General features: G+C 51.2%; 1 protein-coding gene across 1 annotated transcript; it reads left to right on the forward strand.

Annotated features, from left to right (window-relative positions):
- Positions 1–1,978: 1,978 nt before the first annotated feature.
- LOC120705429 lies at positions 1,979–2,545 on the forward strand. The gene has a single exon (XM_039989734.1). It carries the CDS (start codon positions 1,979–1,981, stop codon positions 2,543–2,545), a length of 567 nt encoding a protein of 188 aa, XP_039845668.1.
- The last annotated feature ends 22,351 nt before the right edge of the window (positions 2,546–24,896 follow it).

Genomic DNA, 24,896 nt, shown 5'->3' on the forward strand with positions numbered 1-24,896 from the left:
AGGAGGCCGAGGACTACTCCGGTGTTCGCAACCTCGACGCTCTTCGCTCGTTCTAGCTGGCGACGGCCTACTGCCTCACCTGCTCCGAGGACTCCAGCGAGGGGGATTTCGATCCCCCCCGGGAGTGCTTCATGGCGGACCTTGCGGACGAGCAGAACGACAACGCCCCAAGCAATGATGGGGATGGTGGGGTGCACACGCGGGCAAAGCAACCGGTAGACCCGCCTGCAGCCCCTTCCTCATCAAGCTCAGCAGCGCGACAAGCTCAGCTGGCGTAGCTCAATGAGCTTCAAGTCAAGCTCGACGTGTTGCCCGGGAGCGCATCCTGGCCGACGACCACGTCGACAAATCTCCGGAACTGCAAACAGCCGGCGAGAAACTCGTCACTGCGGCCTATCTACTTCAAGCTATGCCTGAGCCATCGACACCTTCGGGCCGCAACCTGCGCCGCGAGGCACAGGAGCTCATCGAGCAAGCTGCCGTGCAGCAGGCTGAGAGTTCTGCGTCTCGTATGCACTCGAGGGCCCCGGAGTAGCTTGGAGGGACTGCGCACTAGGACCACGAGGTTTCTGTGCACACACCACCAGCAGGGAAGGGCAAAGTAGCCGTAGTGCCCGGTGCGAGGGCACCATCGGTGCACGAGTGCATCGGGAGAGTTCCCGTAAGGGAGCGAATCCGTGACACTCGCGGGCTCGTTGGCGACGGCGACGCCCGCAATGTCATCGACGGCAGGAGGTACACCCCTCGACGGGGTGGACGCTTCGACCCCGAGCGCGACAGGGGTGAGTCACCAGAGCCTCCGGGCACCCGGGTGTTCAGCCGGGAGATTCGAACCGCGCCTTTTCCCCCGCGCTTCCGACAACCCAACACCCTCGTCAAATACTCGGGCGAGACTAATCCTGCAGTCTGGCTCAATGACTACTGCCTAGCATGCAAGCTAGGCGGCGCGATGGAGGACGCAGTCATCATCCGCAACCTTCCTCTTCATCTTGCTGACGCAACACGAACGTGGCTCGAGCACCTGCCTGCGGATCAGATCCACAACTGGGCTGACTTGGTCCACATCTTCGTGGGCAACTTCCAGGGCATGTACGTGCACCCTGGGAATTCCTGGGACCTCAAGGGGTGTCTCCAGAAGCCCCGCGAGTCCCTGCGTGACTACGTGCGACGCTTCTCCAAGCAGTGCACCGAGCTCCCCAGCGTCACCCACGTCGAGGTCATTAATGCTTTCCTCGAGGGTACGACGTGCAGGAATCTGGTGCATGAGCTCACGAGAAGCCGACCCGTTAACACCAACGAGTTGTTCGACGCTGCCACCAACTTCGCCGCCGGTGAAAAAGTGGTTGGTGCCATCTTCGACGACAAGCCAAGCAAGCGCAAGGACGATGCGCCCGCGGAGGGCAGCAACGTCAAGCCCAACGCCCCCGCCAAGAAACAGAAGCGGGGGAGGAAGGGAAAGAAGCCGGTTCCACCGAACCAGCGTGGGTCGGGGCAGGCAGAGGACTCCGAGGAGGCCTTCGCAGCCGCCCCAGACCGCAAGGGACCACGAGGCCCCCCTCGAGGCGGTGGTGGCCAGTTCGACGACATGCTTAAGAAGCCGTGCCCTTAACACAAGGGCCCGGTCAATCATACCCTCGAGCAGTGCGAGATGCTCAAGAAGTACTACAACCGCGTCACGCATTGCGACGAAGACAAGAAGAAGGATGCGGGCAACAAAGGTGGAGATGACGAGTTCCCCCTAGTGGAGAACGCCTTCTTCATCTTTGGAGGAGCAACGACGAATATGACTCCTCGGCAGCGCAAGCGTGAGCGCTGCGAAGTCTTTTCCGTCACCAAAGCCACGCCATCCTACCTCGACTGGTTGAAGGATACCATCGCCTTTGGCCGCGGGGACCACCCCGACTACGTCCCGCATCCGGGACGGTATCCGCTTGTTGTCGACCCCATCATCGGCAACACCCGCTTCTCCAAGGTGCTCATGGACGGAGGCAGCAGCCTCAACATCATGTACGCCCCCACCTTGGAGCTCATGGGAATCGGACTGGACAAGCTTCGCCCCAGCAAGTCGCCATTCCATGGCGTTGCGCCGGGGAAGCGAGTCCAACCCCTCGGCCATATCGATCTGCCTGTTTGCTTCGGCACGGCAGCTAACTTCCGCAAGGAGGTACTCACTTTTGAGGTGGTGGGGTTTCAAGGATCCTACCATGCCATCCTTGGTCGTCCTTGCTACGCCAAGTTCATGGCCGTCCCCAACTACACCTACCTCAAGCTCAAGATGCCAGGTCCGAAAGGCATCATCACCATCGGCTCTTCGTTCGAGCACGCCTACGAGTGCGATGTCGAGTGCGTTGAGCGTGCGGAAGCTCAAGCGGAAGACGAGGCCCTCGCAGCCACCCTAGACAAAATGGCGAGCGAGGCCTTGGATTCCACGCACCGACATGCCGGGAGCTTCGAACCCGCCGAGGGTATCAAGAAGGTACTCCTCGACCCTAGCCACTCTGACGACAAGGCGTTGCAGATCAGCGCCACCCTCGACGATAAATAGGAAGCGGTGCTCATCGATTTCCTCCGCGCCAACACAGATATCTTTGCGTGGAGCCCCTCGGACATGCCTGGCATACCGAGGGAGGTCGCCGAGCACTCTCTTGATGTCCGACCCAACTCCAAGCCGGTGAAGCAACGCCTGCGACGCTTCGACGAGCTCAAGCGCCGGGCGATTGGTGAGGAGTTGCAGAAACTTCTGACGGCCGGATTCATCAAAGAGGTATTCCATCCCGAGTGGCTAGCTAATCTAGTATTAGTAAAGAAAAAGAGTGGAAACTGGAGGATGTGTGTGGATTACACTAGTGTACATAAGACATGTCCGAAGGTTCCCTTTCCTTTGCCACGAATTGATCAGATTGTAGATACTACTGCGGGATCTGAGCTCTTATCCTTTCTTGATGCTTACTCCGGTTACCACCAAATCAAGATGAAAGAGTCCAACCAGCTCGTGACTTCTTTTATCACACCTTTCGGCATGTACTGCTACGTTACGATGCCCTTTGGCCTCAGAAACGCCGGAGCTACCTATCAACGGTGTATGCTCCACGTTTTCGGAGACCATCTCGGGCGGAGCGTAGAGGCATATGTCGATGATATCGTTGTAAATCCAGGAAGGCGGACGACCTGGTTGCCGATCTCAGGATCACATTCGATTGCCTACGGGCCAAAGGGGTAAAACTTAACCCCGAGAAGTGCGTATTCGGGGTGCCTCGAGGCATGCTCTTGGGTTTCATTGTCTCCCAGCGGGGCATCGAACCCAACCCTGACAAAGTCTCGGCCATCACTCGGATGGGACCGATCCGAGACCTAAAGGGGGTACAGAGGGTCATGGGATGCCTAGCGTCCCTTAGCCGTTTTATCTCGCATCTCGGCGAGAAAGGCTTACCCCTGTATCGACTCTTGAGGAAAACCGAGCGCTTCACGTGGACCCCCGAAGCTCAAGAAGCCCTCGAAAGGCTGAAGGCATTGCTCACCCGTGCTCCCATTCTTACACCACCTACAGACGGCGAGCCCCTCTATCTGTACGTAGATGCGATGACCCAAGTGGTCAGCGCGGTGATCGTGGTTGAAAGACAAGAGGTGGGTCAAGCTCTGCCCGTCCAGCGGCCGGTGTACTATATCAACGAGGTGTTGTCTGAAACCAAGACACGCTATCCGCAGATTTAGAAGCTGCTCTACGCAGTAGTGCTGGCTCGACGCAAGCTGTGCCACTACTTCGAGGCCCACCCCGTCACCGTGGTCTCATCTTTCCCTTTGGGAGAGATAGCCCGCAACCGGGAAGCCGAGGGTAGAATTGCCAAATGGTCTGTGGAGATGATGGGAGAGACTCTCACCTACGCCCCCCGCAGAGCGATCAAGTCCCAAATCTTGGCTGACTTCGTGGCTGAGTGGACGGATACTCAGCTATCCCCATCACAAATCCAGGGCGAATGTTGGACTATGTACTTCGACGGGTCGGTGATGAAAACTGGCGCCGGTGCCGGCCTCCTCTTCATCTCACCCCTCGGAGAACACATGCGGTACGTGATCCGCTTGCATTTCCCTGCTTCGAACAATATGGCGGAGTATGAGGCCCTCCTCGGTGGCATCCGCATCGCCATCGAGCTCGGCGTCAAACGCCTCGACGCGCGCGGTGACTCTCAGCTCGTCATCGACCAAGTAATGAAGGAGTCTAGCTATCACGACCCGAAGACGGAGGCGTACTGCAACGCAGTACGCTGCCTCGAAGACAAATTCGACGGCCTCGAGCTCAATCATGTCCCGCGCAAGTACAACGAGGACGCCGATGAACTGGCCAAGATAGCCTCGGGGTGGACCACCGTCCCCCCGAATATCTTCGCCCGCGACATCATCAAGCCCGCCGCCGAATTCAAGGACCTGTCGGAGCCGGGCCCCTCGTCCACCGGGTCCCCCGGCGGGAACCCCCTGGTGGACGGGGTCGAGCCCATGGACATTGACTTCGAGACCACCTCCGCGGATGAGGCCGAAGCAATGGAAGTCGACAAGGCCCCCACTTCGCGAGACTAGCGCGTCCAGTACCTTGACTGGATGATTCGAGGGATCTTACCCTCGAACCGTGCTCAGGCGCAGTGCCTCGCCAGGAGGGCCAAGTCCTTCGCTCTAATCGACAACGAGTTACACAAGCGCAGTCCCTCTGGTATCCTGCAGCGATGCATCCCCATCCCTGAGGGCAAGGAGCTGATCCGCGACATCCATGCTGGCGTCTGCGGCCATCCCACTGCGCCACGCACCCTCGTGGGTAACGCGTTCCGGCAAGGCTTTTACTGGCCCACCGCGGTCGCCGACGCCACCGACGTTGTGCGGACCTGTGAGGGTTGCTAGTTCTATGCTCGAAAAACACACCTCCCGGCCCATGCTATGCAGACCATCCCCATCGCGTGGCCGTTTGCCGTGTGGGGACTAGACCTCGTTGGTCCGCTAAAGAAGGCGCCCGGGGGCTTCACCCACTTGCTGGTGGCGGTCGACAAATTCTCCAAGTGGATCGAGGCTCGACCCATCGGTAAGATAAAATCCGAGCAAGCAGTTCTATTCTTCAACGACATCATCTTCAGGTTCGGGGTCCCGAACTCGATCATCACCGACAACGGCACCCAGTTCACAGGCAAGAAATTCTTGGTGTTTTGCGACATCTTCCACATACGTGTGGACTGGTCGGCTGTGGCACACCCACAGACGAACGGGCAAGTGGAGCGTGCCAATGGCATGATCCTCCAAGGACTAAAGCCGAGAATCTTCAACAAGCTGAACAAATTCGGCCGGAGGTGGATCACAGAGCTACCCTCGGTCATCTGGAGCCTGAGGATGACCCCAAGCAGAGCCACGGGTTTTTCTCCGTTCTTCCTCGTCTACGGTGCCGAGGCTATCCTCCCCACTGACTTGGAGTACGGATCGCCGAGGCTTAAGGCATATCAAGAGCAACGAAACCAGCGAGCTCGCGAAGACTCGCTGGACCAAGTGGACGAGGCTCGAGACATGGCGCTCCACTCTGCGCGCTACCAGCAGTCCTTGCGAAGGTATCAGGCGCAGAGGGTCCGGCGCCGAGACCTCAACGAAGGGGACTTGGTGCTATGGCTTCGACAGGACAACAGGGGCCGCCACAAGCTCTCACCTCCATAGGAAGGACCGTACATAATCGCCGAGTTGCTCAAACCCGGCACGTACAAGCTGGCCAACGAAAAAGGCGAAGTCCTCACCAACGCTTGGAATATACAACAGCTACGTCGTTTCTATCCCTAGAATTTCAAGTTTTTTGTGCATTTGCTCGTACTCGCATCTTCAATTTCCTGAAATAATAAAGTACGCTTTACTGGTTTATTTTTGGGAACCATCTGGGCGCTCGAAGGCTAGGATGCGCGCTAACACTGAGGTATGCCCGGCTTTACCCTCGGCAAAGCCGAGCCTCCCTCGGGGGCTACTACGGGGGGAACCCCCGAACGTCCCCAAAAAGTCGCCAATGTTTTTCGAAATATTTCCATCTCGATCCTAAGCTTCTCGTATCCTTGGAAAAACGGGCGCGAGGCGTAAGCAGCTACGGTACGGGGCCGGCCGAGTCGTGGGGCCACCTACGCCTCCGGGATACGGCACCCCCCTCACCACCCTACGCCTACGTTGCTTACGAACGCGAACCCCCTCGCAGACGTTCGTCTAAGTCGCATATAAGAACACGGAAATAAAGTAAAGAAACACAGGCTCGAACACACAAGGCCTCGACGGGCCACACATTCAAATTACGAAATAAAATCTCTTATATATTCACAGGATGCGATTACAAAGCGCGACTATGAAATAAACACTAATCTATTTACATGGGCTTCGAGGCCCAGTTTTCCTACAGGCTACCATCCCCCCCTTGCGGGCCTCTCAGACGGCGACGAAGACCGCCGCCTACGAGATGGAGTTGGGGCTGAAATTGTGCAGCTCCACTCCATAGTACTCGCATAGGGCCCTCATGAACTTGCTGACAGGGACGCCGAAGCCTCGTTCGTGGAGGCGCACGAAGCTTATGACGTAGCCCTGCGGGGGCTTCGGCTCGGTCTCGTCCGGGTGCGGGGAAATCCACGCCGGCGCCCCCGCGTCGGAGTTCCGTGGCAGCAGCCGGTCGGCGACCAGTTGCTCCAGAACTGCGACGGTGGCGGAGGACTTCCCCCACGGCAAGGGCTCCTGGATGTCCGACATGTCTTCGACTCAAGGAAGGATGTGGGAGCAAAGGCTCGGGGATGGCTAAGGTGCTCTAGTTTTCTCTCTCTCTTCTCTTCCTCCTTTCGCCCTTGGCTGCGGGCTCAGGATGCAGGGGAGGCAAAGAAGACGAAGCAGGAAGGAGGCAAATGGCCAGGTGAACCCAAAAACACTCTTTCTCTCCGTCTTTATTTACCACGGTGGGCGCATCCGCAGCCACGGCCCAAATCTACCGCATTGAATGCGGTAGATTTTGCTATCGCTGACGGGTGGGCCCCACGACTGCGGAGTCTCCCACGCGTGCACGCGGCAATGAATATGGCACAGTAACCGGCGGGCGCGGCGCGACTATTGCATTATCCCATCCGTCAGCCGCCGCCCACGCCGCTTCGTCTGCCCGAGGCTGTCGCCTGAAAAGGCACGCCCACGCCGCACCGCACGGATCGGGCCACGTCGCCCACCACCAGCGGAAGACCCGAGCGCGTGACTCGCGACTCTGCGTCGTTTCAAATCAAGACGGAATATTCCTTCAGGGGTCCCTTTACCCTCCAAGGAATTGTATTCCTAGGCCTTACTGATCAGGGGTTCGAAGCCTGGCCCTTCAGGGGGTTCGACAGGCGCCTCAGATCGCCAGAGTCAGGAACTACAGGGACGTGCCGTACAAGCTACCCACGAATGCGAAGTTCGAGACATCCTACGCAGTGTTCAACGCCGGTCGAGGGTGCCTAGAAGGGGGATCCCATCGAGGGAGAGCATCGAGCCCTCCAACCCTACCGAATGGGTTCGAGCCCCGCCTAGCGAACCCTCGCAAGCGCTTTATGAGACGTGTCTATGGACCACGAGCCGACCCCTATCGAACGGGGCACGGACGTCCACTTGAACAATCCGCTAATAGCTCACTGAAACAGCCATAGCTCGCGGCCCGGGCATGGGCAGCATGGTGCGCTTCTCCCCTCCTCCCTGCGGAAGGGCGACGAGGGTCGTAGTCAAAGTCGAGGGTTCACCTGAACGCCTTCATCGGGCCTGGGCTCGGGGGCTCCTCGCACACCATGGTTCAAACCGCACCCTCGAATAAGCCGACAACCGTCAATTGTGAAGCTCCACGTGTCTAACCAAACCCTCCGCTATTGACGTGCGCTCTCCTGATGGTTATGCGGAATGCCGGACCGCTGTACCAGCACTAAAAAATGCCGAGGCCGGCTGAAAAAGTGTCGATGCCGGCTGAAAAAGGTGCTGGGCAGCCGCCCCAGCGAAGCTACCCAGCGGGACAACGTTTATAGCCCTTGGACGAGCACAAACTCTCCTCCAAGGCCTCGGGGGCTACACCCGCGGGTGCGCTGGCGCGCCCCCGCGAAGGTGACTTCACACGTATTCGAGGGTCGTAACTTTATGTACACCCCTATACCCTCGGTAATCCTCCCCGTAGAGGAGGATGGGGACTTTATTGCTCAAATACAAATAAAGATTACAAACGGTTACCGGCGCGAAGCCATCGAAAGATACAAACACATTGCCACCTACGTAGCAATTTTCCCTGTCTTGGGGAGGAGCTAGCGGCGATGAAAAGCACCGAGCCCCTAGCTGACGCAACAGCGAGGCTGCTAGGGATGCGAGGAGCAGCCCCCAGACCACACGGGTCCCGCGGGATGCTTTCCTCGCAAGCCTTCTTCTAGCATCTTCTCCACCGAAGACCACGCGGGGGATCGAGCTGGCGGACAGCGCCCTCCGCACCGTCTCCCCGAGAGCAACCTTGTCGCCGGAGGGGACGATACGAAAAACGGCCGCCGGACCTGGCGCCAGCGCCACGGTCAGGCGCCTCCACCCCCCTTCAGGCTAGGGGACATCGCAGGAGCAGGACCCCGCGGGCCCAATGCTCTTCTGCTGATCCCAATTAACCCGAGGGATGGAGCGCACGCCCACTCCGGTCTTCCCCTACCTCTCGCAAGCATTCTTCTAGCGCCAAAAGCCTAAAAAAGCCAGGCCACCCCATCTGGGGGCCGGCCACAAAAAAGCAAAGAAAACATTCCAAGAGTTGGGCAATGCTGGAAGAAAGAGCTGGGAGTTTGGAGAGGAAAGGGAAACTCACGACCTCTATTTATAGCTGTGCCAGGCGCCGAGCTTCAAGCTTGTCGGAGAGCAGAGGCTTGTATCGCTCGTGACGACGCGGCACTCCACGAGCAAAAGATACCCTCGGTTACCACGCCGAGACGCGATCGAATGAAATAAAGCAAAGCGGAGCCCCTGGACGCTAAGCAGCGCAGCATCGGCTCAAGCCGGCCGCCCTCAAACGGCGCGCCACAAAGCACCAGCTGCCGTGCAGCAGGCGCCATCTTCGCCCTGGCCCCCCTCAGCGCACAGACACGTCTTGTCCTTTAAACAAACAAACAAAGAGGCGCGCGCCTCGAAGTACTCCCCCCACGGGCGTACTATCCCGACCGGCGTGTTGTCACACCCGCCGGGCCCGCGCTCAGGCGCGCCCAGCAGGTGCACGACTTTGACTAAAAATATCAAGGGAGAAATTGCCGAATTACCCTTTGGCCGAATCCCATGACTCAACCAAAGCCTCGGGGGCTACTGTCGGGTGCCACAATTAGGGACACCCTAATTGGGGTACTAAGACCGCTTTTTAAAATACAAACACCTGATAAGACGGCTAAGCCCACGGCCTGCTTCTCATTCAGAGGAAAGGGAAGGACTCGAAGAAGCCCAGCATGCGGCCCATTCGCATTCCCCTCGAACCCGCGGAACGATCTCCGCCTCGCTCGAGGGTACCTCTCAGGCCCGCTGGGCAATCTCTGCCTCGCTCGAGGGTAGCGGATCTACCCTCGAGCAGGTGACCGATCTCCGCCTCGCTCGAGGGTAGCGGATCTACCCTCGAGCAGGTGACTCATCTCCGCCTCGCTCGAGGCCACCCCTCGGCACAAGGGACAAACAGCCCCGCCGCCCAACCGCTCGCCGTACGAAGGCATTAAAAGCCAGCTACTCCACCATGGCTCAAAGGACGGGCGGCGTCAGGCCGCCACTCCCACAGTAGATGTGACCGGGGTCCCATCCGCAGACTCTGGTCACCACTCTGCCATCCCGGACGCTGTAGCAGCACCTTGGGACCTACGACGCGGGACAAGACAGGCTCGGTACTGCTCCCGCCGACCTTCCGAACCCGCCTCCCACTGAGGAAGGGGTCCGGCGACGTCACGTGTCCCCCGGACCTTCTAGTGTGCACACCCGCACTCCGACCAGGGGGTCCGTGGCCGACTCGTGCCATTACTACCGCCGGGGCACTGCAGGACGACCGGCGCCATCCCCGAGGGACCAAAGACGAAATCCAGGACAACAGCGACGCGCACCGCCTTCCCACAGTGTACTTCCTATAGTGTCCGACCACTATACCCCCACGATTTAGGGGAAAACGACGACTTCCATGCCCCCACTCATGTACGCCGCCCTTCCTTATGACTATAAAAGGAGGAGGAGGGCTGGCCGAACGGGGGATCTCGGCTTTTTATGCTGGCTGGTCTCTCTGGTCTCGCTGCTCTCCCTCACTCTTTGGCTCCTTTCTTCCAAGAGGACATTCAGGGGTCACTGAGCACTCACCCCAACCGACTCCACTTCTAGTAGAGACTTGGGAGCTTTCCTTCCTCTCTCGCCTCGCTTGTAACCCCTACTACAAGCACTCCGGGTGCAAGATACTACAGTGCCCTCGCTCACCCCCTTTGCTGGACGTACGGCCCCGCGGCCGAAACCAGGATAAACCATGCGTTACTGTGTTGCCTCTTGCATCATCATCTGGGACGAGGAAACACGCAGCATTTACTAGTTGAGATCCGGACCCCCGGGTCAGGACACCGACAAGCACGGTGCTTACTGCTTGGTTGGCCACTCTCCACAAGGACCGGTTCATAGAGCGACAACCTGGGACAACAGCGCTACCACAAGACTGGAATGGGACGGTCTTGGCTTACTAATTAGGTCATTTTGGTTCGGGAGTAACTTACCGACGGGGCAGGAGGGGTGGTGAGCTTCAATGGTTCCCAGGCTACGAGGCTTGGTCTGCGTACCCCTCGAGGTGGTTACCATCGTTGCGGAGCCTGATTCCTTAGCGGTTACACCTTACCAACGTGTCCTTTGTAACGGCCTCGTAGTGAGTTTGCTAGCCATCTCACCTAAGGAAGTGTGATGAACAACTAGCGTAGCTCACGACTTGTGGGTAAAGATGTGCAACCTCTGCAGAGTGTAAAACTGGTATACTAGCCGTGCTCACGGTCATGAGCGGTCCAGATCCTCCTTTTGATTAGTGGGGTTATCTTCCTTTGGTTAGGGAGGTTTCCCCGGGTGGCTTGGTTTGGTTTGGTTCTCAGTAGTATCATGATTAATTTTGATTAATTACTATGTAACTGGGTTTATGGTAATTCATCAACTTGTAGTAATTAGCTTTAATAAAATTTTGTCAAGACTTAAAAGCTAATGCAGTCGAGTCAGCCAACCTTAGAGCCTCATAGTTTGTGTTATACTTGTTGAGTACAAGTTGTGTACTCACTCTTGCCTACTCTACTCTTTTTCCTCTTGGGGATACTCTACTGCTGCTCAGTTCCTGCTGACGCGAGGGAGTTTGCTCGGCGCTACCAGGACTACGAGGACTTCTAGGCGTTCGTCTCCCAGTCGACGTCCCGGTTGTGACACCTCAGGTGTCAGTACACTCAAATACAATCTTTGTACCCATTTAAACTTAAAATAAAAATTGTGGGGAATTAATTCAAAGAGCCTGGTCAAATAAAAGTCAAAGTATATAGAAGAAATTAAAGGAGATAGAAAAAGGAGTGAAAAGCTACTCAAATTTCAATTCAAAAATGTGCACAAAAATTTAGTTGGCTCATGAGAGGTACTTCAATTGACATGTGCTCAATTGAACTTCAGCCAAAATCAAGTAAAAAACTGAATAAAACCAAAGTCCTTTTGCACAAATTTGCAAATGTACAAATAGTTCAAAATTTGAGTTTCAAATGAAAATTTGCATAACACGAAAGTTGTAGATCTTGAAAAGTTATGCAAAATTGGTATTCAACACTTTTTCATTTGAGCCGTCTAAATAGGAGATATTTTTAGATTACCGAGAGGTCCCTGGATTTTTCAGAAATCTCAAAAATAACCTCACCTCCATCTCTCTCCTCCCGGTTCCTCTGTTCCACCCGCCGCCCGCCGTACGCCGCCGGTGGACCTCGTCCACGGCGCGCCCGCAGCCAAATGGACCCGGGGAGCCCTCCAGCGCCACCTGGCCCGCCCCTTGGCACTTCCCCCACGCGCACACACGTCCCAGACACGCTCCCGAGCCGCCACGACACCCCCGCCATGCGCAGCGCCGCTGCCCGCTCCGCCCGCTCACCGTCGAGTCGCCCAGGGCCAAATCGACCACCCCCAGATGCTACTCACCTCGCCCAGGAGCTCCCTGGCCTATAAGTACCCCCAGAACTCCACCGTCGCACGGCTTCTCCTCCTTCCTCCTCCTCCCGCCGTCCGCCATGGCCGGTGAGATCTAGCTCATGCGGACCGGCCATCACAGCCCTACATTGTCCCATCCAACCACCGCAGCAGCTTCGCCACCTCCTAGTTAAGCTACATGCGCGCGGAATCGAACCCAGACGCACCCCCGACGCTGTTCCTCTTCTGCGCCGCCGCCGGCGAGCTCGAGCTCACCGCGGACCGGCCAGCCCAGAGGGAGACCGAGCACTACAGCTACCCCAGGCGCATCCTCAAGCTTACGCGATGCTCGTGCGCGCCCTGTTCCCCTACCCCAAGCCCTCCTTCACCTCCAACGCCGGCGACCCGAACATCCGCTCCGCCATTGACGCCGACGAGCTCGATTCCGTGCACCAAGCACTCGAACGCCGACCAGGGTAGGTGTTCCTCGATCCCTACCCTCCCACGCGCCTCCCCGTTGCAGCCCCGGTAAGCCCTGCCTAGCAGAACACCACCGGGCGAGCTGCAGCGGCGGAGAAGGCCGGCGAAGGGCCCGGTTGTAATTTCTTTTTTTTTGTTCAAGGGTGTGTTTGCAAGTATTCCAGGGTATACTAGTGAACTTCTAAAATGCAGAACAAATCGCAGAAAAATCGTAAAAATGTAAACTCAACGGATCTGGAATCCTTGTAACAAGATCTACAAATTTTGTAACAGTCACATCTGCAGAAACTCAACCAAATTTAATCTGAGAAAAAGAATAAGAAAATCACCCTATGCATGTTCGGGAAGTTCTACTCAACAAATGACCTTGATTTTTGAATATGTTATCACTAATGGAATATTAAGCTCACAGTAAAAATATGGCACTCAACCAAAACATTTATCATGTTGGAACAATCAAGGTTCTCTAATCTGTTACAGAAAGCTTGTTAATCCATAAATTTCAGATTTATTAGATTTCATTTGCTATATACCATGATTTATGTTTGTTTAATCAACTTAATTCATCATATATAGTTTTTATGCTCAGAAAAATCTATATTTATTTCTGAAGTCTCATTTTAGTTCTGTCTTCCTGCCTATAAATTTTGAGATGCAGTTACTGAGTTTTGCTCTAGTTAAAAATCATGCTTAGCATATCATGGCTAGTTTTTCCATTTGTGTGCTGAGTAAACTACACTATATCTGACCTTGATTTTTGGACATGTTCTTGCTTAGAGTATGTTCTGTCTGAAACAAAAACTTCAGATGCAATACTGGTCAAATGAACTGTGAGAAATCTATGCTAACTCATGTTAAGTTAACTCCATAACTAATTTATCGTGTTGAGATAAATCTTGAATTTTTTTTGGAGTATTTTTAGCTCATGAATAGGCTCTGGTAAAAATTTGAGAACCATATTCCTAGTATAACTCTCTGTAGAATTAATCTTTGTTAATGGCTTGCTGTTTTTATTCTTTTTTTCACCGATGCCGTATAAGTGTATAAAATCTGGAAAATTTTCAGTACTGAGTGTATGCTATAAAGTTGCTCTCATAAAATTTGTAGCACCAGAAACCATGTCAAACGTTATGTGCAAAAAGGTGAAGCAACTAGAGTAATCTACTTACATGTATAGTTATAGAAATTGCTTTATGGTTAAAGGCTGAAATTTATACCATCAATGCTTAAGTTGGATCTGTGTTACTTTAGTTTTTCATCACTAGCTTATGGGTAGATTTGTGGTTATGAAATAATGAAAGCATGCTATGTGTTGAATTTGAAAATGAAAACCAAAACCCCACTCATTAATGAAGAAACATAATTGTGGTTACTACTCTATAAACGACTGCCCAGGAAATGAAATGTGAAATCATCACTAAATTAACTTTTGTTGAACTACAACTTTATCGTGAAGGAAAGAAATCGTTATCCATGAATAACTCATAATCTTGCATTGCATATAGAAACGGTCAATCTCGCGGACGGTGACTACGAGTTGGTGCCCGCGTACTCTCGTGTGGATCAGGAGGTCAATTTGAACTGTGCTAACTTGTCTCAAGACCTGGGCCAAGCCCCACAGGCTTTTCTGCCTGACAGTGCCCAAGAAGGCAAGCCCCGGTGCATTATACCTTATTTTCCGAATTATTATTCAATTACCTATTTATGATGTATTGTAATAGTTTCTTTCTGCATTTAAGTTTTCTAGGCGTTGATCGGAAACCTTAGATGCATGATCCCTAGGTACCTATGTTTGATCCCGGATCTTTTTGTTGACTAGTTGCCATGCTAATTAGATACGGTAAAAGTCGAGGGGTTTCCTGCCTCTCGCGAGCAAATAGGATTTTGATTGACTTTAATTCCTGCTGAAATATAAGGACAACGGGCGGGGTTGTGTAGTTGTGATACCCCGCTGGTGTAGTCAAAAATGGCTAAGGTCGCGGTGTGTGACTCATTTCGTTAAGTGTTTGAAAGTACTAGCCACATGCCGAGAAATATGGTAATCGGTAAGCTTAAGTACCTGATTGGACCGGCGAGTGGAACGACCATTCACCCTCTTGGTAGAAGTAGGGTTTATATTTTGTCGCGACGTATGGGTGCAGAGACATCGGGCTCTGTAGTCGGGGAGGGTGACCCGGATCCATGGACTGGAAAGAAAGGGGAACTGTAGCGTGGGTGGGAGCGAAGTCGATCCCTATGCGTGTGGTCTAGGTTCCCCTGGCCAGGTTGAAATTCGATTCGGAATCATCCGCCTCTCACGGCATGAGATTGCTTAATGTTTTCGGTCACACAGAGTAACAAGTGAAACATGATGATGGTAATACTGCTGGATGTTTAAATGGTTGCTCTACCATGTTTGTGTAGAGTTAGATGCAAACTTAGAATGGTTAATCCAACTGGAAGATGGCTAAATAAAATCTGAAAATAACGATCAACTCTTAGTGGCGTTTTTGGCAAAACAAACCCCACCAACCAAAAAGCCTTGCATGTCTCATTATCGGACTATGTTATATCCGGAGACGGGTCAGTCTTGCTGAGTATTAGTATACTCAGCCTTGCTTGTGGCACTGTTTTTCAGGTACTAACTTTGAGGATCTGCTTGCAAGTCTTACTTGGCCGTGCACCTTGCCTCCGGGTTGGTCTATTAAGTGGGATGGTCCTTCAGCTGGTGCTGATCACCTTCCCGCTGAGTGACGCTTTCGTACAGGCTTATCGATGCGTCACGTATTTCGCTAGTTATCTTTTAATGCTTCCGCTGAACAATGAGACTCGAATAATTTGAGTAGATGGAACTCTGTAGTACTTTACTATTCTAAACATGGTTTGTAATAAATTTCTTTCCGCTGCAATCACTCTGAGATGTATGAAATGTTCTGTGTTGTAATCTCTGGGCTCACCTTCGCATGAGTGTTGTCTGCTGATCCTGGAATAGCGTGGCTTTTATCGAGGCTTCACTCGAGGAACTACCGGTGAGTGCCAATTTGGATCAGAGTTGCTTAGCAACAAAGATCAGTGCACCCGGGCCCAGTTAGTTTGGGTGGTTCCGCCACAGCTGGCATCAGAGCTCGCAGACAGCCTACCAGAGATGGCAGCCTCTGTTTTGAAAACAACAAATTAAAACTCGACTTCAAAACTACGAAAGTTTTTGAAAGAGTTAGGATCTCCAAGGACAAGTCTAGAACGTAAAGCCCTAGGGGATCTTATGGGTACAATCAGGTGGCTTATATTGTATGGCTAACTTCCAGCACATTACTTTTCAGTATTTAAATTCTGTAATTTAAATTCTGCAACTACATTGTCGCCACGGAGGTATGCTTACTCAGTCAGCTGAGGGAGTCTGACTTTCCCGTCGATGATGCGAGCCGAACGCTGGAGCTCAAGCAGTGGCCTACTTGAGCTGCTGCCCATATACCAACTTTGGTTGAATATATGGGGAGTAATGGTTCGAAATTGGAATTCAATTCCCCGTCAAAGACGGTACTCAGTCAATACGTTGTTTCGATGACGTATGCTTAACGTTGTCCATACGGCGGTAATTGTATGGATGCCGGTTCTATAGTGATCGGTAATGTATGGGAACGCTTTCGTGAGTGCTGGCACGGAAGGTTCAATATATATATTGTCAATTTTCTGCCGGTACGCTAACTCGAAATCGAATCTTAGGCTATCTATCTATATCGAGTAGCTACATAGTGAGGGACGTAATATGTATGCCACCAAAGTCATTGGCGTAAGACCAAGGTTACTTGGCAATTCTTTTCCTTGGTGAGGGCGAATAGGTCTGCATTCATTCTCAAGTCACCAGCAAAGAAACTTTTGGAAGAAACCATAATCAAAAAGGGTAAAACACAATCTCAAGGATCATCTAGACAGACTGCAAATTTTGGAAAATTGGGTTTCTCGAATTTTAAAGATATGAAGGTTTGCTCAAATCAAGTTGGGTCAGTAAGATGAAATGAATATACCTAAATCACCAAACTACTGTAAAAGTTTGAGAATTTTTGAAGCCTTCTAGCTTGGTATTTGTGTTTTTAGATCAACCCTGTGTAAAACTGTTAACTCTGAACAGTCTGGACAACTGAAATTTTTCGACCTTCATAAGTTGTTCAAACGAAAAATCGTTCAACATGAAAGTTATAGCCAACTAAGTGGTAATCTTACCATAAAAATTTGAATAATTTTTGATAATTTTTTTGAGAATTATGGTAAAAATACACCCTCTCTGGACACCCAGTTTTCCTGGTTGACGTCATTCTAAAAACCTGAGCTTATCACCCCCTGGGAGTCCGAATTGACCTTAGGGATGACTAGATAAATCGTTCCTTATTATCATAGGGACCTTGTGTAAATTTTTGAGAATTTTCGGAGCAAATTAACTATCATTTTGGCAATTTCTTTCACTGTCCAGAGTTAGTAGTTCTTGTTACCATCAGCTGATCCATCGGTCTTTTGTTGGGACAGATGGAAGAGCTGCTGGTTGTTGACGCGCAGGGGCATGTGCACTCCGCTTGCTTGCACTGGGATGGATTTCCTCGCCGTCTTTGGGAGCTTTTGAGTGCAGCCGGTTGCCTCCAGCCACCGATTTACGATGGCCACGAGTTTGTGGAGGACGGAGTTCGTCGCTGCAGTGTGACGATGGTGATCCCGCAGCACCCGCTCAACGGGTGGGAGCCGATCGTGACTCAGATGGTCGGTCACTACCTGCTGGACACTTGGGAGCTCACCGCCATGAGGGCGATGACCACTTTTTGCTCTTCGCACCCTCCGGAGGTGGTTCTGACCGCGTTCGGGTTGTTCCCAGCACCTGAACCGACAGACCCGCTTTGGCTCGACCGGATGGCACACGTGGACGTGGTTGCTACCCTTGACCCGGTCGGGGCACTTTGGACGACAGTGATGTGTCTGGACGGCCTCTACAGACTCCACACTTACCAGGGTTACGCCGTCGCTCAGTTGGTGGACCATGCTCAGGCGTTGCACCTGGCGGTCCAGCTGAGAGATGGGCAGCTTCAAGAGGCTAGTACCGAGCTCGAGAGCAGGGCCACTCTTATCGCCCAGCTCCATGGTCAGGTTCACGAGCTTCAGGACATGGTGATGGATCATGACGCTACGATCAACTTCCTGGAGGACCAGTTTCACGACCTGCAGCTTGCGTTGGACGAGGCCCAGGGGCAGCTCCACGCGATACAGCACGCGCAGGATGCCCTTCACGCACCACCCGACGAGATGCAGGTGGACGGTGAGGACGAGCCCCAGGAGATCGAGGGCATTTCGGAGATGGACTCCGAGGACCAGGCGCCGCAGCCCGCACCGGTGGAGGTTCACACTCCCGCGGCGAGTGAGGCATCGGTCAACATGTAGACCGAGGCGCTGTTTTCTTAGCTTTTGTAGACTCCTCTTAGTGTAGCCTACTTTTGGATTATGGCTACTAGGCTAACCTAGAGTTGAGTAAACCCCTTAGTACTGATGTTAGAGGTAACCAAGTAGAAATGAGAGGATGATGTATGTAATGAACCTCTAATGCTACTAATGTGAAATATCGGTGATCTGTGAAAAGCTGAATGCAGCAGCTAGTTCGAATTTTTATCCTCTTTGCCTTTCTGATTTAGCTCCTGAGTTGAATACTAAAGTTTTTCCAAATTTCATAATGGAAATACTCGCAAAATTTCAGCTCAAACGGATCAGTATCGCAGGAGATAATCACAAATTACAGAAGCTCTGTTTTCTGTAAAACAGAAAAACCAAAGGAGGAGTAAATGAATTTTTCGACTAACCTACTCTTGGAATCTGACTTTGTGATGACTACCAAAGTTGTATCTCATGAAATTATCTATCTCCTGAAAAAGTTTCAAGTTTATATCATGTACATAACTCCAGTTATGAGCGTTTTCGTATCACTGGTTTTGCTGCACAACATGATTAAAGCGATTTCCATTACTTCCATGTCATTTTGAGTTGTAAGTTCCGTTTGAAATAATGATAATGTTGAGCCTAATGCAAAAGTACTCACATTTCAGATGGTTGGATCAACTCGAGGCACCCCTAGTGGTTTTTGAGCCGGGGGGAATGGCGATCCACCTCCACCTCCTCCACCAGTGGGTATCGCTGAGGTTCTTGCCGCCCTGACGGAAATTTTGCGGCAGTTGGTTCAAACTCAGCAACAACCGCGGGGTGGGCATCATGTTCATCAAGCACAAGAAGCGAGCTACCAAGATTTCCTCAGTACTCAGCCTCCGCTGTTCAATAAAGCGGATGAGCCTCTAAACGCGGACGCTTGGATTCGCACAATCGAGTCCAAGTTTTCTCTATTGACTACTCCTTGTTCCGAAGCAAACAAGACTCGCTACGCCGCGTAGCAGCTTCACGGAGCAGCTCGTATGTGGTGGGATCATTACCACGGGATGCTACCGGTGGATCATCTAGTGAATTGGAATGAGTTCAAAATGGCTTTTCGTGATCATCATATTCCAGCTGGACTTCTTGACCGTAAGATCAATGAGTTCTTGGCTTTAACTCAGGGCACTCGTACTGTGGTGCAGTATGCCCAAGTATTCCATCAGTTGTGTCAATATGCTGGACATCACGCGGATACCGACGCTAAGAAGCGTGAACGCTTCCGTCGAGGCCTTAGCAACAAGTTACAAGAAAGGCTAAATCTTGTCCGTGCGGACTCTTTCAATGGATTGGTGAATATGGCTATCTCTCAGGAGGATCTTATTTCTGCACACCGCGCTGAAAAGAAGCGCAAGGCACCTGCTGGACTCTCGAGTGCCTCTGCACCGAGGTATCGCATTGTGCAGAATAACCCACCCGCACCCTCTCAGAAGGCCCCTCAGCCAAGGCGTTGGATTATTCGGCCTCCTCAACAGCAGTAGCAAACTCGATTCGGGCTTCCTCAGCCAGCTCGATTTGCACCTCAGTAGCAGTAGACCGGCCCTAGGCCGAATACTTAGCAATCCGCTCGCCCTGACAACAATAACCAATGTTTCAGATGCGGGAGTCCAGATCACTTTGCCAAGATGTGCCCCCAGGAGGGACAATCTCAAGGGCAGGCTTCTCGCAGAAATGATCAGAACAAGGGCAAGAGGCAAACCATTCAAGTCAGGCAGGGCCGACTTAACTTCACCAGCCTTGCTGACCATCCTGAGGGAGCACCAATTATGTCGGGTACATTCTCTATAAACCATTACCCCATAGTTATCTTATTCGATTCTGGTGCATCTCATAGCTTCATTAGTTCTAAATTCGGAGCAAAAGTTGGGTTAGATTTTTGTCACACCAAAGGCTCTTACATGATATCGACTCCTGGTGGTAAAATAGCATCCAACCAAATGGTTAGAACAACACTGCTTAAGTTGGGTAGTAAAACAATTTCAACCGATTTAATCCTATTACCACTAAAAGGAATTGATGTTATTCTGGGAATGGATTGGATGAAAAGGCATGGGGTAGTGTTAGATATCTCCTCCCGAGCTGTTGAAATAAATTCTCCAACTCATGGTCATTCGGTTCTATATTTACCTCATCACCAATACAACAACTCTTGTGCCTATGCCATGAAAGATATTCGTCTCGAAGATATTCCGGTAGTCCGTGAATATGCAGATGTGTTCCCGGACGATTTACCCGGTATGCCGCCAGACCGGGATATCGAATTTATCATTGAACTTCAGCCTGGTACAGCACCTATTTCAAAAAGGCCGTACCGAATGCTGCCTAAAGAATTAGCTGAACTAAAAATCCAGCTACAAGAACTCCTGGACAAGGGTTTTATTCACCCAAGTGCTTCACCTTGAGGTTGTCCAGCATTGTTCGTAAAGAAGAAGGATGACAGTCTGAGGTTGTGTGTTGACTACCGGCCTCTCAATGCGGTGACCATCAAAAATAAATATCCACTTCCCCGCATTGATGTATTGTTTGATTAGTTGGCTGGAGCAAAGATCTTCTCCAAGATTGATCTTCGTTCTGGGTATCATCAAATTAAAATCCGACCTTGTGATATTCCTAAGACCGCTTTCTCAACCCGATATGGTCTGTATGAATATTTGGTTATGTCTTTCGGTCTCACCAATACGCCAGCCTATTTCATGTATCTCATGAACTCGGTATTCATGCCAGAACTTGACAAGTTTGTCATGGTTTTTATTGACGACATTCTGATCTGTTCCAAGAATGAGGCGGAACATGAACAACACCTGCGTATTGTTCTTCAACGTCTCAGAGATCATAAACTATACGCAAAATTCTCCAAGTGTGAATTCTGGCTGGACACAGTAAAATTTCTGGGTCACACTATATCCAGTGAAGGCATTTCAGTTAATCCCAGCAAAGTGCAAGAAGTGATGGACTGGAAACCTCCTACTTCAGTTCATCAGATTCGCAGTTTTCTCGGCTTGGCGGGGAATTACCGCAGATTTATTCCGGACTTCTCCAGAATTGCTAAGCCCATAACAGAACTACTAAGAAAGGATGTCAAGTTTAAATGGAATGCGAAGTGCGATGAAGCATTCCATACATTGAGAGCACATCTTACCACAGCACCAGTCTTGGCTCAACCTGACAACAATAAACCCTACGATGTTTATTGCGATGCTTCAGGTACTGGTCTTGGTTGTGTTCTAATGCAAGACAATCGGGTTATATCATATGCTTCCAGAGCTCTTCGGCCACACGAGCTAAATTATCCCACTCATGATTTTGAACTAGCCGCCGTTATTCAAGCTCTCAAGATTTGGAGACATTATCTTATGGGCACTCATTGCAATATCTATACCGACCATAAGAGTCTCAAATACATTTTCACCCAAAGTGAGCTGAATATGAGGCAACGAAGATGGCTGGAATTAATCAAAGATTATGACCTGGAAGTTCATTATCATCCGGGCAAAGCTAATGTCGTAGCCGATGCGCTCAGTCGCAAGGTTCACTGCAATTGCCTTTCAGTGGAGTCATATACTGACACATTGTGTGCTGAAATGCAAAAGCTGAAATTGGAAATCATTCCTCCGGGCTCTTTGAATCATATTTCGGTGGAACCGACACTTTATGACAAGGTCATCATGGCAGAATTACATGACAAAAGTGTTGGTATCATCAAGCAGAAAGTAGTAGAAGGTGAAAATAAATACAAGTGTTTCCGAGTGGACCATAAAGGAATTTTGTGGTTCGAGGATCGCCTAGTCGTTCCCAAAAATCATGAGCTGCGGAAATAAATCCTGGACGAAGCACATCTCTCTAAATTCTCCATTCATCCGGGTAGCACCAAGATGTATCAAGATCTCAAACAAAATTTCTGGTGGACTCACATGAAGAGAGAGATTGCCAAATATGTAGCAGAGTGTGACACATGTTAGAGAGTGAAAGCTAGTCACTTGAAAGTTGCTGGAACTCTCCAACCTCTGCCAATTCCGTCCTGGAAATGGGAAGATATTAGTATGGATTTCATCGTGGGATTACCAAATACCTCTCAACATCATGATTCCATTTGGGTCATTGTCGACAGACTCACAAAGACCGCTCATTTTATTCCAGTGCATACTGAATATCGAGCCAAGAAGTATGCTGAAATCTATATCGATCGGATTGTCTGTCTACACGGTATACCCAAAACGATTATCTCGGATCATGGTCCTCAGTTTGTGGCAAGGTTTTGGGAGCAACTCCAAGAGGCTCTCGGAACTAAATTAATTTGAAGCTCAGCTTACCACCCACAGACCGACGGACAGACCGAAAGGGTGAATCAAATTCTCGAGGACATGCTTCGAGCATGTGTCATCCATTATGACAAGAACTGGGACAAATGTTTATCCTTGGCTGAGTTTTCTTATAACAACAGCTATCAGGCCAGTCTGAAGATGGCACCATTCGAGGCCCTGTATGGTCGACGGTGTCGAACTCCTTTGAGTTGGTCCCAGACTGGCGAACGTCAAATATTTGGACCCGAACTAGTGGTCGAGGCTGAGGAAAAAGTAAAAATAGTACAAGCAAATCTCCAAGCAGCCTAGTCTCGGCAAAAGAGTTATTTTGATAAAAGAAGGGATCCTTCGAATTTCATGATTGGTGACCATGTTTATTTACGAGTATCACCAACTCGAGGCGTTCAACGTTTCGGAGTCAATGGTAAGCTAGCACCTCGCTATGTCAGGCCATATGAAATCATTGAAGAATGTGGACCCGTGGCTTTTCGTTTGCGACTTCCTTCACGACTCGCAGCCATCCATAATGTTTTCCACATATCCCAACTCAAGAAATGTGTTCGAGTTCCTACTGAAATCATCGATCAACAAGAAATTTTAGTGGAGCCCGATCTCTCATATACCGAATATCCACTCAGAATTTTGGATCAAAAAGAGAGAGGTACTCGTCGAAAGGTGGTAAAAATGTATAAAATTCAGTGGTCTCATCACACTAAAGAAGAAGCCACCTGGGAAACTGAAGATTATCTTAATCGACATTATCCGGGTTTTCTTAGCTTCACCTCAGGTATATCACTTCCCTACCTAATCTTCAATCATCCAATATCGGGGCGAGATTCTTTTTAAGGGGGGTAGGCTGTGACACCTCAGGTGTCAGTACACTCAAATACAATCTTTGTACCCATTTAAACTTAAAATAAAAATTGTGGGGAATTAATTCAAAGAGAAGGGGTCAAATAAAAGTCAAAGTATACAGAAAAAATTAAAGGAGATAGAAAAAGGAGTGAAAAGCTACTCAAATTTCAATTCAAAAATGTGCACAAAATTTTAGTTGGCTCATGAGAGGTACTTCAATTGATATGTGCTCAATTGAACTTCAGCCAAAATCAAGTCAAAAACTGAATAAAACCAAAGTCCTTTTGTGCAAATTTGCAAATGTACAAATAGTTCAAAATGTGAGTTTCAAATGAAAATTTGCATAACACGAAAGTTGTAGATCTTGAATAGTTATGCAAAATTGGTATTCAACACTTTTTCATTTGAGCCCTCTAAATAGGAGATATTTTTATATTACTGAGAGGTCCCTGGATTTTCAGAAATCACAAAAACACCCTCACCTCCATCTCTCTCCTCCCGGTTCCTCTGTTCCGCCCGCCGCCCGCCGTACGCCGCCGGTGGACCTCGTCCACGGCGCGTCCGCGGCCAAATGGACCCGGGGAGCCCTCCAGCGCCATCTGGCCCGCCCCTTGGCACTTCCCCACGCGCACACGCGTCCCAGACAGGCTCCCGAGCCGCCACGACACCCCCGCCATGCGCAGCGCCGTTGCCCGCTCTGCCCGCTCGCCGTCGAGTCACCCAGTGCCAAATCGACCACCTCCAGATGCTACTCACCTCGCCCAGGAGCTCCCTGGCCTATAAGTACCCCCAGAACTCCACCGTCGCGCGGCTTCTCCTCCTTCCTCCTCCTCCCGCCGTCCGCCATGGCCGGCGAGATCTATCTCGCGTGGACCGGCCATCACAGCTCTACATTGTCCCATCCAACAACCGCAGCAGCTTCGCCACCTCCTAGTTAAGCTACACGCGTGCGGAATCGAACCCAGATGCACCCCCAACGCCGTTCCTCTTCTGCGCCGCCGCCGGCGAGCTCGAGCTCACCGCGGACCGGCCAGCCCAGAGGGAGACCGAGCACTACAGCTACCCCAGGCGCATCCTCAAGCTTACGCGGTGCTCGTGCGTGCCCTGTTCCCCTACCCCGAGCCCTCCTTCACCTCCAACGCCGGCGACCCGAACATCCGCTCCGCCATTGACGCCGACGAGCTCGATTCCGTGCACCAAGCACTCGAACGCCGACCAGGGTAGGTGTTCCTCGATCCCTACCCTCCCACGCGCCTCCCCGTTGCAGCCCCGGTAAGCCTGCCTAGCAGAACACCACCAGGCGAGCTGCAGCGGCGGAGAAGGCCGGCGAAGGGCCCGGTTGTAATTTCTTTTTTTTGTTCAAGGGTGTGTTTGCAAGTATTCTAGGGTATACCAGTGAACTTCTAAAATGCAGAACAAATCGTAGAAAAATCGTAAAAATGTAAACTCAATGGATCTGGAATCCTTGTAACAAGATCTACAAATTTTGTAACAGTCACATCTGCAGAAACTTAACCAAATTTAATCTGAGAAAAAGAATAAGAAAATCACCCTATGCATGTTCAGGAAGTTCTACTCAAAAAATGACCTTGATTTTTGAATATATTATCACTAATGGAATACTAAGCTCACAGTAAAAATATGGCACCCAACCAAAACATTTATCATGTT

Source organism: Panicum virgatum, chromosome 5K (assembly GCF_016808335.1).
Source record: "Panicum virgatum strain AP13 chromosome 5K, P.virgatum_v5, whole genome shotgun sequence".
Lineage (NCBI taxonomy): Eukaryota > Viridiplantae > Streptophyta > Magnoliopsida > Poales > Poaceae > Panicum > Panicum virgatum.